We start from the raw sequence: 17128 nt of genomic DNA, 5'->3' as shown, positions 1-17128 counted from the left end.
AGCCGATTATCAAGATTGGCAGAGTAAAGTTTTCCGATAGTTGAAGGTTTGTTGGGGAATTATTCCATCCACTGGGTGCCGCTGAATGGAGAGCAGTCCTGATATGCGTTGTTCAAACGCACACCCAGAGAGCCGACTTGAGAATCATCAGTGCAGCTACCTGGACGGACCACCAATGCTCGATGTAAAAGAAGAACTCTTCAAGACTTCATTTCCAACAGAAATGGTTTTGCCAAGAAAGGTCTGGGTGCGACTCAACCGCTTGCGCACTGGCGTCGAACTATTCCACTCCAACATGCACAAATGGAGATGGCTCCACCCGCGATCTGTGAGTGTGGCAAAGAGGAGCAAACCGTAAAATCTACCATGCGTCAAATGATGTGTGTAAACTGAATGACGAACCAATTCAGTGGCTTCTCGACACCTACCCAAAATCTGGTAAAAGGTAGAGCTCCTCGGCATCCTTGAAATGACGAAGAAAATAGTGCAATTGATGTCACAATCAGGTCATTGTTCTGTTGCAGACATATGCATCCGGAGATTTCGCAATGCGTTTACTTGACTGTTCTGATGTATTGGAGGTTCCTTGTTAACCTGAATACCTTTACAGTGTTTCGCGGACAAAAAAGCTCGAACACTGCATCAGTGTATCACTGGCCTATAGTCTACTTGTCACAAAATATGTTCGTCACAGCACCAAACCTTTACAATGGGCAAAAATGATTTCATTTATTGTTTTTTATATTAATATCTATTGAATAATTTACGTAAATTAGTATACAAGTCACAAAGCAACACATATAACTTATCAAAAATATTCTTGCTTGTAACCTCATGGCTTAACCAGAAACATCACCGAACCAAGTTATCCGACGACCTAAATGATTAAAATGTTACGTTTTATTTGTATATGGTTCAAATGATACTGTTAAACACTTAAAATCTCAAAGTTCAAAAAAAAGCTTTTTACCTTCACTTTATATTTTAGAGTTATCGATTTTACAATTTAAAAAAAATTCTGTTTATGTACATCAGCGGTTGTTCGTCGTCGTCGTCGTTCGACGAGCGGTTGTTCAAGAACTTGTCCACAGGTTGTCCATAATGCATTCTAAGACTAACGTTAACTTGGTTCAGCGTAAAAAACTACAAATCATAGCAAAAACCGCTGCAACAGTGTAAATACAAATGAAGCTCTTGTGACAAACAATAAAGTTTTGTACCAGGTTTTTGTCACGTTTATATTAAAGTAAGGAAAGAATTTAACTTCGTTTTATGAGAAAGTCACAGCAATAGAATCACAAACAACAATTCACAAAAGTAGTCTGATCTACAATCAAGATAAAATGCGAATCATCACGAAACTGAATTCTATCTGCTGCTCCCTTCCAACATGTCAACTTGGCAGAATATGCCTAAAAGAAGCATCCTATGACAAACATGGCGCAATGTTCGTTGAAGCCGGCGGTGCGCCAATGCTGGGGTCAGTTTTATACAGGCAAACACGCAATAAAATTCACTAATACATGTTTAATCTAATACGAAAAGAGAAAAACACAACAAATGCGAAGTGCAAGAAACAATAAACTACTTAGACTTTTCACATACAAAATTAATTAAACAAGAAAAACATTCTTTCACCCGAAGAAAGCGGCATATCACAAAGTAACAATGAACTTTATTGGGTGGTGCATAATCAGGCACAGGAAGCCAGTTTTGTCACCAGGAAGAAAAAAAATCAACATACTTATTCATTGTAATTAGGCTACGCGTTTGATCGTTTGTCAAAACACCAAATCAATTGTTTACCAATGCAGATAAATTTTACTTGGAGTTGCAGTACAAAGGTTTCTAGGGCAAAACACCTTGACTATGTCTTAACTTGCTGAAATGCGTAATTACAATGTCTTTGATAAAGTTGGTTTTAAAAGAAAGGTAAACTTCATGCAAACTATCGCAGTGTTTTCTCGGAAAACAAAACTGCGACTATTGCAGAGCAATCACTCGTGAAGAGGCCTACTGTAGATATTTGCAGCAGCATCACTTATGGCCAAAATTTTAAACTACAAAATAGGCTACAACAACGTATTGTTTTGCAAATAATACCTAAAAAACAATTGAAACCCACGTAGCTTAGATAACAGCTATAGTCACTTTTGGTAAGTTGATTGCGCCAATTCACCAAATAAAACTGCGACACATCATGAGATATTATCTCACTCAGTGGTGTAAACAGGAGTTTCTTGAGAAATGAGGCCATTGCAGAGATATCCTTTTATTTGTCAGGACTGGATTGCCATAACCATTCTACATTAACGACACCAATTTTTTAAATTAGAAACAGTAAAGCTGCTTGCTTTGTGTTGCTCAGAGAAGCATTAAGTGATGCGTAATCTACTCATACATTTCTTCTCTGAGCGATAGGCCTACAATTTTTTTCTTTTTGAAATACTAGATCCATTTTGTTTTGTAATCTTTCACTATCATTTCGTATTTGAGAAACGTGAAGCAGCTTTCTCAAATGTTTGGGCTGTTTTCTGTGTATTAATGTATGTTTCCTAGCCTTTCTTATTTAATGCAGAATTGAGTAGTTTCTTTGAAATGCTTGATTGGAGCAGTGAAGCTACATGAAAATGTTTGCTATTTCGGTTTATATTTTTATGTTAAACGCCGTGTTGTTTTGCGGAGTTAGTCTTCTTATGTTTAAATTTAGCAGAATACTAAAAGTGATTATATTTAAGGCCCAATTTGACAGATTGCCACACTGCGCTCAATTTGTTAATTGGACGTATTGAGCCAAGTTTAAAAACCCAATTGTTTGAGGTTAACTCACCGGTAATTGTCCACAGCGTTGCAAATCTGGCAGCAATAGTACAAATCGAAAAAGTGTCGCAAGCTACACGTGAATTACGGATATTGGGCCATGATAAATTTTAACATGTTTCTGGTGGATTTTGAATTTTTTTTTTTTTCTGCCGAAAAGCCAGCCAGTTTGCTTAAAATTAAGATGCTTGAGAAATGAGACTGACCCAATGCTCAACGCTGCGTAGGTCACTGTCCCAATGACAACGCTATACGAGCATTTATGCGAGTCTTTTCAACAGTGTCATGGTTGCAACACTAGACATGAATCAAAGTTATAAGGTTCACGTCCTACTGTTTGTCGTACCAAGCGATTGCGAAGAAAATTAAAGAAGCGTTTGGATAAGAAACGTGTTCACAATATTGCATGTTCGGCAAAAATTTCAACCTGCTGCGGGAAAAAAAATCTTTTTCGTTGGTGTGGGATCAATGAGACAAATAGGTTGTGTTTCGCTTTTCCTGGAAATTTAAGTCTTGCCTTTTCAATGATGGTGACGAGATTATACGAACCGACTTTGCTCCTACGTTTAGTTTCTGGCACAGGAATGAGAATCGAAAAAGAATGTTTTTAATATGTAAGAACAAAACTTCGTGTATACTTTTTAGATATTCTTCAAATAACAAATGCGGAGTTTCTCATGCACTGGCAACATTGAAACTGGTATGCTTAAGTTTAAGCTATACCTTTGAGGTGGAAGAATTTTGAGACCAGAGCGTTTCAAAGGTCTCAATCTGAAATTCGGGAGCATGTTTTTGAAGAGAAATTTACATTTAAGTAACCTTATAGATTAAGAATATACTTTCCAATGAGACTTCGAATAATACATTGCAAGATATTATTCAGCACAATTTTTCTATGATGATGATTTTTCTATGCAGAAAAGCACAACTTGAATTACTTTCTGAAGCTACTACAGATATTGGTGACAAAGCTTTTGCTCTGTATGTAGAACATGAAAATAGCAAAGGCGTTCAACCTTATCTGATCTCATTAATTCATGTATGATGAATGAAACCATTCCTATGTGATCGCTGTGTATAATGACCTATTACAAAACATAAAAGAATCTAATTCATAGTTCAATTGTATTTTGCAGAGTTTTGGTGATGAAGAAATTACTCTGTCGAAACTAAATTTAGAAAAAAAAGACGTACAACCCAAATTTTGCCCGCAAAAAACCCCCATGAAATAGTCGCGACAAATTTGATACACAGGTAAAAAAAAGTTCAGCAAGCCCTGCACTACGATAGTATGAGAGTGTTCATTGAACCTCAATTGTATGAAAAAAATTGACTAAAATCTGCTTGTTTATGTGTTACTTGGTTTGGAAAAAAACTTTCTTAAAAACCTGTAAAATTTGTTTCATTTTTAAGCATGTCTCATTGATCCCACCAGATCAGCGTGTTACAAAGTTCCCGGCTAGGCCGGATTAATGAGAAAAAGTGAACATTTTTGAGGAAAAACAGTTATTTGGCATCTTTTACAGTAATATGAAGCAACACACAAAAATGGAGGGATCCACACAAAAGTTAAATGAGTGCGGTGCTGCACACACCAGGCCTACACTAGCAAGATTAAAAGACAAACTTTGCCTCATTGGTCTCACACCGTCTTTCACTGAAACAGCTACAAGTGAAAAACCTGTTTCAAAAAATTGGATAAAATTTTCCAAGCATATGTGAGTGCACTTTGCTTGTTTCCTTTTGAAAATATTGTTACAAAATTTATTTTTCATTTAACAAGTAGGTCACAAGATTGCATGAAAATATTCAACATACTATAAATATATACCAAGGGGCTGATAAATAGCGCCGACAAAATCTTCCCAAAATCAGGTGGATCTACCGCAACTTGTTCACCAAAGCAATAATAATAAACCTAGCTGTCACATCGTTCCAATTGAAAAGCAATCAACAACACTCGGTTAAAACCACAAGACGTAAAGCTTGTTATGCTGATGGGTTCACTTGCAGTAAATGAATGTAAACAGACTTGCTTCTTTAAAAATGTGCATTTCCTGGCTTTTCCGCATCGCAATCAACTTCGCATTGGACAAAAATAAAAATAAATACAAGAAATTCCAATCAGACGATCGTTTTTTCACATTGATTCAACGTCTTCAGATATTGAATCAACGTTGAAAAGATTGATTTGCTGGGGATGGAGACCAGTCACACTCTCTTCAAGCTGCTTCACAACACAGGCATTCGTGAACAGCCCGTGCCTGCAGCGCTTTCATATGACCTCTTCCATTCGCTCGGCCCAACCACCACTAGTAGGTTCTTCACACTCGAATTTTCATGACAGCAGGATGGCCATTTGCGTTCTCAAGCTTGGTCGGCTGACTGCTACAATGCAAGATTACAAGACAGTATTAGATCAATTGCTTTGGGGTACTAATGAAACAAAACATGTATATTAAAACTGTGCTGCCACGCCCTGAAGTAACAAATTAGTTGCACAAGTCGACGTATTTCAATGCTACCCAGTTCCACATAATAATAATAATGATTTAGTTATTGTCGTTTCGCAACTGCATAAGTATTTTAGTCACAGTTTCCATTGAAGATTTTGTATAGAATTTACGATGTCTCTTTTTGTTTCTGGGCAGTCGAGTGTAGCAAGAGTTGACAGCGACAGACACTTGTTTGGCCCATGAGGCTGAGCTCATCAGTATCGCACCACTAATTCATGCCACACAGTTCTCAACGGCTGCTTTTGTCAGTCAATTAAATCCTTTCAGGTAGTGCTGACGTCAGGACGATCGCTCCTTCTCAACATTTACGATGTGACCACAATTAGCCAATTTGCGTTATGTAACAAATAACACAATCGGTGATGTTTTTAAAGTCTTTGGTATAATTCGACCTGGGATCGAACCAAGAACTATCAACACTAAACCCGAAGGCGATAACCACTCGACTACGGAGTTGGTTACTCGGCTTCGAAAAGTAATTTCTAAGAAAGACTTATAAGCTAACCATGCGAAGAATGCAAACTATTTTCTTAAATTTAAATAATAATCGTTGGAGATTGGGAGAAAATGCTTGAAAACAGTGTATTTGCAAAGCGCAGACAGAATCGCGTAATTGCTGGCTCAACAAAACCTATGAGCTTTTGGAACGACCTTTATCAGCGCTATAAATACCGTACGTGTTTACCAAGATAATACAGCAGCTAATTGGCTGGATGCTTCTTTGTTGTAGGTCATGCAGTTTGACACAATGTGGTCTCGATTTATTTGCATAAGCTCCCATACATTTTAGACTTTCACTGACAGAATGTAGTTGAAAGCATCAAACGGTCACCTTTCACTGGCTCGTGTGGAACTGGCGGTTCTTTTCCCATTAAAGACAGGTTGTTCGTGGACGAAGTTGCGACATGAAGCTAACTTTGATTCCAAAGCCTAGAATTGAAAGAAACCATTGACCAAAAGCGCTTGGACAGAACGTAGAGCTGTTACCTCGGGGCTACAAACACTAATGCACTTACAACAAGACGCTTTTTAACTTTACCAAGACCGTACAGGCAGCAAAAGATGTAGCATTTCACACAATTAATTATTGTTCGAACTTGAAACTGGTGTTTAGCGTTTTAACAGTGTAATATTGCACAAACGTGCGACAGAGGGGCAAGCCATGGCGTGAAAAATCGTTATAAGGACAGTTGTTCTCACAACTTACCCCGACTTTTCTCAGTAAATCTCCAACAATATTAAGAGCAGATATTCTAGCTGATGGCGTTAGTGGTGTTTTGTCCAGCCCGTTGCATAAAACAGCTGAAAACAAATATGTTTGAAAACTTGTATTTGTGCAATCAACGCATAAACATTACAAGTTACCATTAGATAATCTCCTCTCTCCAATCAAGCAAAATTCGACCTTAACGTTGATTCAACGTCATAGTGTAAATAAAAAAACGGATTTTGCTGAATTGGTAACTTCACACTGCACAAGAATTCGTTTTTCGACTTCGCTCAAGTGACAGACAATTTCGTCATTTGAAATCAAACGCGATGTTATCTGTTCATGTGATCACGTACAATGACGTAATGTGCTTGTTATGGTAACCCGATGTAGCTTACAGGCTTACATTTTTGATTGATCTTGGGTGTTTCTGGAAGTTGAAATTTTGTAGGAGTGGTCATAGGATGACTGCCGTTGGCAAAGACCTTCTGTCCTATCGGTGTTGACGGCGTTTTAACAGGCTGAAAAGAAGCAATCCGTTTAAGAAAAATAGCTTTTCTGAGACACATGAATATCTGCATTCCGACTTGTAACACCAGTAGCTCTTTGTCTCCCAGCAAATTCCTGGTTTGTTCACAATCATGATTAACACATAGTTTCAAAGACGTTCGTCATGAAGGGTCACAAGTATAATTACAATCATTGACAAGGTTAATCTGGTCGGTTTGTCAGTTGACAGCTCTTCGTTCACATGAGCACAAATAGATAACCAAGCGCGGCACAGAGGAATGCAATCCAGGCAATAAATCAGTCGTTTTTTACATTGATTAAACGTCTGCAGACGTTTAATCAATTTATAAAGCGACTGATTTGCTGACTGGTACATTCAAGTGGAATTCGGACGTTTCCTCATGATACAATCTTGTTTCAATCGTTTTCGCCATTTCAAAGCGTTTGTTTGAGAAGATTGTGATATCTTCAAATCACTCATTGGTTACATAAAGCACTGCAACTGTTGAGAATATTCACAGTAATGATAAAAAATTGTCAGCGTCAATCTTTTATGACTTGCCAATCTATGGTATAAAACAATAACGCTAAACAACGAAAATTTTGCATCTGATAACATAAAGAGCATTTTAGGGTGAGGCGCTGAATCCGATCTGCAAGTGCGGACAATTTTATTCTATAACATCTAGTTTGTGAGATATTGAATATATGACGAAATTTGGCTCAATTCATTCCTATTAAAGTGTTAAATGTTGTTACGTTGAATACACGTAATATAAAGACAACTTGTGCTGTTACAAAGTATTTCTGCCCTGATGATTGAATTAGGTTACGAACATGGCAGTGAATAATGACACATTGACTCCAGCAAAACCAGTTTCGCTACATAATAAAAACATTAAACTTTCTTTAGCTCTGCAAATATGAAAGACATAAAAAGCATAAAACCTTGCTTGGAGGTTGTTAACTGTTCTTCTATAAACATAACTGGAAGATTTTTGTACATCTAAAAGTGATGTTACTGGCCTACTTGTCAGACTGCAGTTGGGTCGTATTAAACACATGCATTTCTTGGTCTATGGGATAGCCCAGATAACGCTAACCACTAAGAAAAAGAAAGCACATGAAAGTGTGATAGTTGGAAGGAACATGAAACACACGCCTCTGAAAAATCCCGAAAATCTCCACTGCACATCAAACCAGGGCTGATAAAAACCTGTTAAAGCAATGAATCATGACGGTACTGCATTCATGTATTTTAGAGAAAAATTTAGACTTGTCAAAAGTAAAGTCAAACTGAAGGAAAAAGTTGTTTATTCGGCCCAAAATTCGAAAAATACACATATGGAAAATTTAAATTATTTTAACTAAAATGGAAATTTTTTGGCCTAATAAAGAAAAAAATATTCTAGAAATTGAAACATGTCAAGCCTACCAACGACTCAATATCAACTTTTTTTTCCAACGCACTTAGAGGCGAAGAGTGATGAACATGGAAAACGGTTCAAGACATTGCTCAGATTGCAAGACGATATGAAGGAAAGCCTAACGCTAGCAATAGCATGATGTTTGCTAGTTTCTACTGAGAGAAAATAGTTCATCTTATGTAATCGCGGTGCTTCACACTCGAAATTGTTTTAAATACTCAAGTAGCGTGATGTATAAATATGACTGAGGTCAGTTGTGCTAATTGATTTTGTTCTTGTTACTGCAAAGCATCATCATTAATCACCTAAATTAATTACTTTATGCTTTTTTTTCGCAAAATGGTCATCGCAGACGCAGTGATATCATCACGTAAAATTCAAGCAAAATATACAAAGTAATAGTTTTCAGTATCCCACAGACTAGACGTGAAAGAAAAAGGTCTAGCTTTAAATTTAAAATCAGGGCAAAAAAATTAGCCAAAAACAGTAGAAAAACTTTCAGATACATACATGCATTGTTTTTTGTTGTTCGACAGTGTGATTTAAACATTGCAGAGAATAAGACCAAACTACAAACACATGATGTGTCCAATGCACCCCTTCAAATATCAAGCCATGCATTATTGGGACATTTTATTTGCAAAGTAACACTTAAGTTGCCTTACCACATTATTCTCATCTTCTGGCTTGGGGACATTGGTTTTGTCTTCACCTTCCACGGACTTGGTACGTTCAGCAGGTTTGTGGTGCTGCCTTACTGATAATTCGTGATGAAGATCTGAGGAACAAAGCTAAACCATGACCAAATTTGAACCCACCATTTCAAAGCTCCATATAACTACTGTAGAGCAGTTATTCGGCCAATGGCAATATGGCACACGATGAAGAATAAGATCTAACTAAGTATTGGATGGAAGTTAGTGTACCTTCGTTGTGTCAAAAAAGTCAGATGCCCTTCCCATTCAAAACATCAGGTCCTTTTTTACATTGATTCAACGTCTGCAGACGTGTAGTTAAAGCAGAAAAGGGACGGATTTAATGGTAAGTTTGACAGATTTTACCTCTCGCTTCATCTCGCAATCGCTGAACAGTCACCGATAAGGAATCTTTTTCATCGAGTTCACTTTCAAGAAAAGCATTTCGCTCTAAAGCTTGATTCAAGCGCTGTTCGAAATCATCCAGAGATACGATGATCACTCTGGAAAATATTGCACAGATCTATGAAAAAGAGTTAAATTGTGAACGTAATACAGTAGATACATGCATGGACTTTTCTAATCGAAAACTGTTCATTCGAAAACTGCAGATGGTTTTGCCATTGTGTCTCGTTCATTAACATGTTGGTGCGGTATCTCGCATATATTAACTTGCAGCTAATATTTCGTATTTGTCGCAGACACTATAAAGGTCAAACTTAAATTACGTCTAGGTGGGTATAAAGCTAATCACCCCTATACTAGCTATTCATTGAAATAAGGTGGATACGGAAGGAGTGCAACTTCATTTAAATAGTATAATTTTTCAATCGTTCCATTGCCAGACAATACTAATTGAATCAATTGGTATCGTAAACTAGAATTAATATCATACTCTTGTTTAAAATCTTCGAAGATTAAAGTGTCGATATTATTTGTTAAAGCAACAATTATATGAAAGTAGTAATTATATTGCCAGTAGTAGGACCTGCTACACACAGTCGAAGGAAAGTCTCATCAAAATTTACATACAACAGAATTGGTTGGATTCTTAGTTGTTTACAGAATTTGAGTTTTCAGCATTGCCATTGTGATTACAATATGAAAATTAGATGGAAACAAAAAACCCAGTAAAAAATTGTGAGGTAAAAATAAAAACGGCCTTAATAAGCAATGATCTTCCCACGGAACTACGTTTCATGAACAGCAATTGTCTAAATGAGGTTAATTTTTGACCAATGCGACGCTCAGGTTGCTTACCTGTTGGTTCTTTCTAAATCGTCATTCCTTTGCTCTAATTCCCTAATGTCTTTGGTTAACGATCCATTTGAAACGGTCATCTTCGCTATTTCACTTTGCAGGTCGGTGATTTGTTTAAATCCTTCAGCTTGCTGCTTTTCATATCGCTCCTTTGAGTTAATATAAAAGTCATATATTTTACTGGTAGGAAATAGAGAAAAACAGAAAATAACCATACCATACAATGGTGATATCTATGAAGTCTTTACAATCATAAATACTGTAACATCAACTCGCTGCTGAGAACCTTAGAAGAGAAATCGTACAGCTGCAACCCCAATGCTGCTTTTTATAACTGAGTTATAGTATGTTCCCAGCATGTCATCCTTGCATGCATTCAGATCTATGGAAGATATTAAGCAGACTTCGGCAGATTATATTGAGCTCTGTAGCTGTAAGCAGAAATTAAGCTCTCTGATTGTTCAATGATCTTTAGGAGCATCAAGCACAGAAACTTTGATACAATTTGGGTAGAGAGGTTACTTTTTTAAACCATAAAAAACAGAGATAACTAAACACCACTACATTTAACATTATAAAAACAAAAAACAATAAGCGAACGTTTTCGGCTAGTTTTTATAGGCTTGAAAAGGGTTATATGACTAGCCGAAAACGTTCACTTATTGTTTTCTGTTTTTATAATGTTAAAGGTACGGTAGTGCTGTTGCTTAGTTATGTCTGCTTACGGTTTAAATTTTTTTGAAACGTGAAAAAGCTATAGGCTATGGCAGCAGGAAAAATTGTTTGCAAAACCAATTTTACCGTCATACAAATTGATCAGATTGACCTTCAGTATTGCAGTAAATAGTAGCTACTGACAGTGACAGAGAACTTTTCATCCAATCAGATAATTTTATTAGAATTAGAAATTTATACCTACAAGTAAGCAAAACCACTAAAAGTAAAACTATACTTTGTAAAATTTGTTCAGACAGCAATAATGATGGTACTACCAATCAATCACACATTATGACATCCGTTTAAAACTGCTCACGTTTTTTTGTTCGTTACAGATACTCACTTTCATTGAAGACAAATTTTGTACACAAAAATACGTTGAAATTAAACTACAATATCGAACAAAAGCACAGTTGTATATTGTTTAATCATGACAGCATTCACTCTTCTATATGTTCCGGACGAGTTAGAATTAAGATTCACTAAATGAACATCAATTTTTTAATGCAATTCAAACTTATGGTATAGTATCAGATAAAATAGTAAACAAAACATTATCAAAAATACATACACAAATGGCACTGCACAAATCAGAACAGAGAAGTTAAGTAATAAATAACGATTCAGAAAGAGGTACCGGTACACCAAGGTGACACTCTTTCACTTTGTCATTGAAGAACGACTGCCAAACAATCTCAGATTTACAGATGACATCATCCTTTTTGCAGTCAGAATGCACTCTGCAACGATTGCTTGAGGAACTGAACCAGGAAGGAAAACGAGATGGAATGAAGATGAACAAGAAAAAGACAAAAATAATGTGTAACGACACAGCAAGGAAACAACCAAGAACAGATATTTTGGTAGATGGAGAAAAGATAGAAGAGGTTGATCAACACAAATATATATATATATATCTAGGGAAAATTATGACATCAGGAAACGACATCGAAACTGAGATTACGAAACTGGATAACATCAGGTTGGAGAAGATTTGATAGCACTTTTTTAAAGCGTAAGAACATTCCAATTAGCTTAAAACTAAAAATCATGAACAGAGTAATTTGGTAATATTGCCAACATTAACATATGGAGCAGAAACTTGGTAACTCACAAAACAGCAAACAAGAAAACTAAACATAAATAGAAAAGACAAGATTAGAAATGAAGTTGTTAGAAACAAAACACATACCAAAGACCTCATTGAAACAGGAAGAAATCTGAAGTGGCAATGGGTGGAACATGCAGCAAGAATGACAGACAGTAGATGGGCCAAATAACCACAGAACATACACCAGGATATACAAAAAGAACTCGAGGGAGACCGAAAAGATAGCGGGATAACATTGAAAAAAAAATTGACATCACCTGGTCCTGGATGAAAATAGCGAAAGACAGAATGGTGTGGAATTGGAAACATGTGTGAAGGCCAAGGTTATCTGCCAGCAGTGGCATGACTAGATGATGATGATGAACATCACTGAACATTTAACCTTCTTGCATTTATTTTATTTTGCACCAGTAGTCTACTGTACATCATTCATCCTTGCTCAGCTCTATTTACATACATAACTTGTTGACTATGCAAACATTGCAATGAAAGTACATTTGACAAAAGAAATACCTCAGTAACCACAAACCAGTCAATAATACCTGTACATAATCGTTTGGTAATCAGCAGTTAGTCAATTAATCATACCGGTACTTAAGGTGAGACAAATTCTAGGCTGGTTTTTCACTACACAATATCACTTGCTAAATCCTGTCCAAAATAAAAATGATTCAGAGGATGAGTTTTGACTACTCAGACAAAAAAATCCATTGTTTTCACATCTGCAGACGTTGAATCAATGTAAAAATGACGGATTTGTTAACTGGGTAATTTATCAGAACTTTGTGGTGACCTTGTTATGTAGGTGCTGCTGTCCAATTTTCAAACATCATTGTAGTAATATAAAGTACATTTTAAAACAAAATGGCTACTGCTTGCAACTTATGAATAAACTTCTGAAGCTGCAGTGACTAACAGGACACTTGCAAAAAGCAGTTTATTTAATACAAATATACATAACAAGCAATGTCACAAGTTTTCCTTAAAAACAAATCCTGAACAAGTTCATAACGAAATATGGCTACTGCTCCTATTCCACTGTTTTTATCTCTGGTTTATAAAAAAAACAGCTTCATTTTTGAAAGTTGTTTTTTTTATATTTCCTTAACTGTTTCAATGCAAATGTGAGCATACTAAGTAATTCATGTTAACAGTATGTATGGTGATAAAGAAAAGAAATCAGGGCATTTTGTTGGAGGGTCAACTTGATGTGAGACAATTGATCAATCATCACAGCTAACGCTATTTGACGCAAATTTTATACTATCCCACATTGTTCAGATATTTTTATTTAGCGATGTTGAATTTCCATCGCATTTTTTTTCCAGTAGACACTTGTTGTGATGCAAAAGTTATCCAATTTCTTTTAAACAAGACAATACAAGCTACAAAGAGACATATTTAAGCTAACCTACAAGCCGAAGTAAAATAATGTCAAGATACTTTTGCAATTCACTGTGTTGGTACAACGTGCATTAAGTAATTTGTCTTCACATGATAGTAGCCAGTGGTTCTTTTTCAGAATGGTATGTTAGGCGCTGTTTACAAATAATCATATATGATGCCCATTGCTCGTGGAGAGTTGCCAAAACCTTTGCTTAGGTTGCTTTGACTGTCATTTGTGGGCAGTGAAAATAATAAACTGGCATCATGTGATAAAGGGACAGCCTCTAACAAAAAACATAATGGCCCGTTTCGGTGAGTCCGACCCCTTAACGGGGGATTTTTTCAAATTTTTTTTTCAATTATTGTGTACCGCAGCCTAATTATCATTGCCGTTTTAGGGTTAGGGGTTAAGGATTAGGGGTTAGAGGTTAGGAACTCACCGAATCGGTCTAGCCGAATCGGACTCACTGAATCGGACTCACCGAATAGTAGCAGAACCAACAAAAAAGCAGTTATACTGGAGCTGATTTCAGTAACTTCGGCATTAGCATGGATAGAGTTAAACTTGCATTAAATAATCTCATGGCGAGGTGTCTCTGTGAAAGGTCAGCTGCATCAGAATGTTGTGTAACCTAGGAAACTATATGGCGTAAAGTGCTCATTTTGCAGCTGCATTCAAGATCTTTAGACCTAACTTGTATAGCTTTAGACCTTATTAACCTGTATGACTGTATGTGTGTTGTGTATACAATATAGCATACCCTATGGCATGCATAAATGACAAATAGTAGCCTAAAAAGCTGCACTTCCTGTCAAGTGATCCACTGTCATTAATTATTCCACAGAAACAAAACTAGGTCCATCAGCTGAAGAAGTTTAAGAACCAGTGCATTACAAAACAGATTGTTATAAACTATACATACCTTGAGGGTTTCACACTCAAATGTCAATGATGTATTTTGTTGCTTCAGTTCCTTCATCTGCTTTTCATTTTGCTCCAATTGTGTTTCTAACTCTTTTTCAAATTCTTCACTGCATTCTCTGAACTCTTGAAGTTCCTGCTGGACATCTGTTGTGCTAAAATATTGTAAACTAAACTTGTTAATACTTGAAATCAAAAACAAGTTTTTAGCAGTAATAGCTCATAGAGTACCGGTAGGCCTACCAGTAGCAACATAGTCCAGGCCAAATTTGAGATAATAAAAGTTGAAGTATAGATAGCAGTTTCACAACAGCAAATTTGAAAATAGACGTACACCAGGCCTCTAAGCTCCTTTATTTTGCCGGCGACCAAGCATGGCCTATCAAAGCTTCTTCATGATAGCCAAATTGTCATGGCCAGCAGTCAAAACATAAAATCCGTTAAAAATTTGTGTTTTTGCGTTCTATCAGGTAAGAACAATGTAAACAAGCCCCTGAAAATCGATTGCAGCTGTATTTCAATAACTGCTTCCAAAGTAGGTGTAAAGCTAGTCTTTGAGTTTTTATGGATCAATGCTCAGACTTATTGCAAAACTTCCATCGACAATATTTTTCATTGGCATGTGAGAGACTTTGACATGTTTGTGAAAAAAAGTTGCAAATGCAAGTAAAGAGAAAAAAAATTCATGTATATATCAACGCAAGTGGAAGAAAGGTTCAAAATATAAACACCATTGGGAAAAAGTTTCAAATACCTATGAAGTGGAGAAATGTTGGCTTTACGAAAGCTGGCAACCAAACATGACACACCTGACGTGGTAGTTTCGGAGGCCATTTAACAATTTCCTTAGAGGCCTGTATATATCAAGAAAATGAAGTATCTTCTAATCCAGGGATGTCCAACCTGCGGCTCGCCTGAGATTTTTGTGCGGCCCACTAATCATTTTCACTCCAAGTAGTATTTTGAACTTTGAATCTTCAAAGGTCAGTTGTGTAGTTCAATGTTCGAGCGAATAAGTAGCTTTAGCAGGAAATTAAAACTTTTCATAGCACAACTGGAAGCTGGCGCAATTGTATATTTTTGTAGTCTATCTAAAAGAGCACAAGACTCTTCTGTAAACTATGAAAAGTATGCTAAGTTATGTGAATTACTGGTTTGCTTGTAAAATTGAAGATTTGATTGAAGAATTAACAGTCAGATTTACTAACTTCAAAAAGATTGAAATTGAATTGTTCAGTGACCCAGTTTCATTTCAGTGTGATAAAGCACCACCCGAATTCCAACTTGAACTGATTGAACTGCAAAGTCGAGAAAGTTTGAAAACTGTCCACAGAGAACACATTTTTCCTTTATTTTATAAAGAATTACATTCATGTAATGGATTCAATAAATTAGTTAGTTTGTTCAGAAAATTATTGTGCATGTCAGGCAACACATATTGTTGCGAGCAGTTATTTTCATCCATGAAAAACATCAAACTGCAGAAAGAAACAGACTGACCGACAAACACTTAGCGAACATCCTAAGAATCAAGACAACGTCCTTTAATGCAAATGTTGATAACATCTTAGCTGGAAAATAATGTCAAAAGTATTGTAGAAATAAATTTTTGTTTCTTTCTATGTGTGCTTTATTTGTTCCTATTTTCAAAGATGAAATTAATGGTTTTTATTGTTACTTTATGTATATACCTATTCTTCTTGAAATTTAGTAGGTTCTGCAACCCATTGAATTATGTCAAGTGACAATGCGGCCCAGTATATAAGAAAAGGTTGGACATCCCTGTTCTAAACAGATGGAGAGGCCTGTATGTACTTTTAAAATAACAATCGTTTCTTAAACTAAATCTGAAAAAACAAACAATCAAAAATGGAAGAATCATACAGAAAAATTACTGGTTGACACTACAATAGAACAGTGCAGCTTGCGGAATGGTATTATTTTAATAGTCTATTAGTACATTAAAACAGATATTAGATACCAAGGTTGAAACTGACTGCTTGCAATATTTCAATACCAATCATCTGTTTCCAGTGTATTAAATTGAGGTACTGCAACAAGTTAATAAGAAAACAAATCCAAGAACGTCACAGTATGTAATAATTAGTTCTATGTGTATAAAAGATACAATTACAGTACTGCATTCATGCATTTCAACAAATAAAGTCTAATTACATTTCTCGATAACGAATGGCTTCAGCTTTCCAATATTCTAAATTTTCCTCCAAACTAGAAAATGATTGATCTTCAGCAGATGATGCCATTTCAGAAACAAAATTATTAAATATATGATATTTTTAACGCAAAACTTTTAAAAGTCAAAACATGGGCTGAAAAAATAACTATTTTAAGTAAGGTTAAAACAAGATGTTTTTTATTCGATTGGAAATACAAGACCTGGTCTTAGTGTGTAAACATTAATCCAATGTCTTATTACATGTAATAAATACAAAAAGTAGCAGTCAGAAAAGAAATAGTTTCATCACAAAAAATGACAGAATTGACTTGCTCTGTCTTATGGGCTCTGCTATATCTACTAATTGTGATGCAATGT

General features: G+C 36.0%; 1 protein-coding gene across 2 annotated transcripts; it reads right to left on the bottom strand.

Annotated features, from left to right (window-relative positions):
* Positions 1-709: 709 nt before the first annotated feature.
* Positions 710-16896, bottom strand: LOC145775376 (nuclear distribution protein nudE homolog 1-like). 2 transcript variants are annotated; one of them, XM_082586664.1, is made up of 9 exons: positions 16750-16896; positions 14576-14729; positions 10439-10587; positions 9545-9681; positions 9149-9261; positions 6953-7067; positions 6544-6638; positions 6169-6266; positions 710-5208 (listed from the first exon to the last, which is right to left on the bottom strand). In XM_082586664.1, exons 1-9 carry the CDS (start codon positions 16836-16838, stop codon positions 5145-5147), a joined length of 1014 nt encoding a protein of 337 aa, XP_082442790.1. In that variant the 5' UTR covers positions 16839-16896; the 3' UTR covers positions 710-5144. The 2 variants fall into 2 exon arrangements, with proteins under 2 accessions (XP_082442790.1, XP_082442791.1); XM_082586665.1 differs by having other exon boundaries at positions 710-5205.
* Between the last annotated feature and the right edge of the window lie 232 nt (positions 16897-17128).

This window comes from Aplidium turbinatum, chromosome 8 (genome assembly GCF_918807975.1).
Source record: "Aplidium turbinatum chromosome 8, kaAplTurb1.1, whole genome shotgun sequence".
Classification (NCBI taxonomy): domain Eukaryota; kingdom Metazoa; phylum Chordata; class Ascidiacea; order Aplousobranchia; family Polyclinidae; genus Aplidium; species Aplidium turbinatum.
The sequence above is the reverse complement of the archived record's forward strand: the minus strand, read 5'-3'. Positions and strand labels throughout refer to the sequence as shown.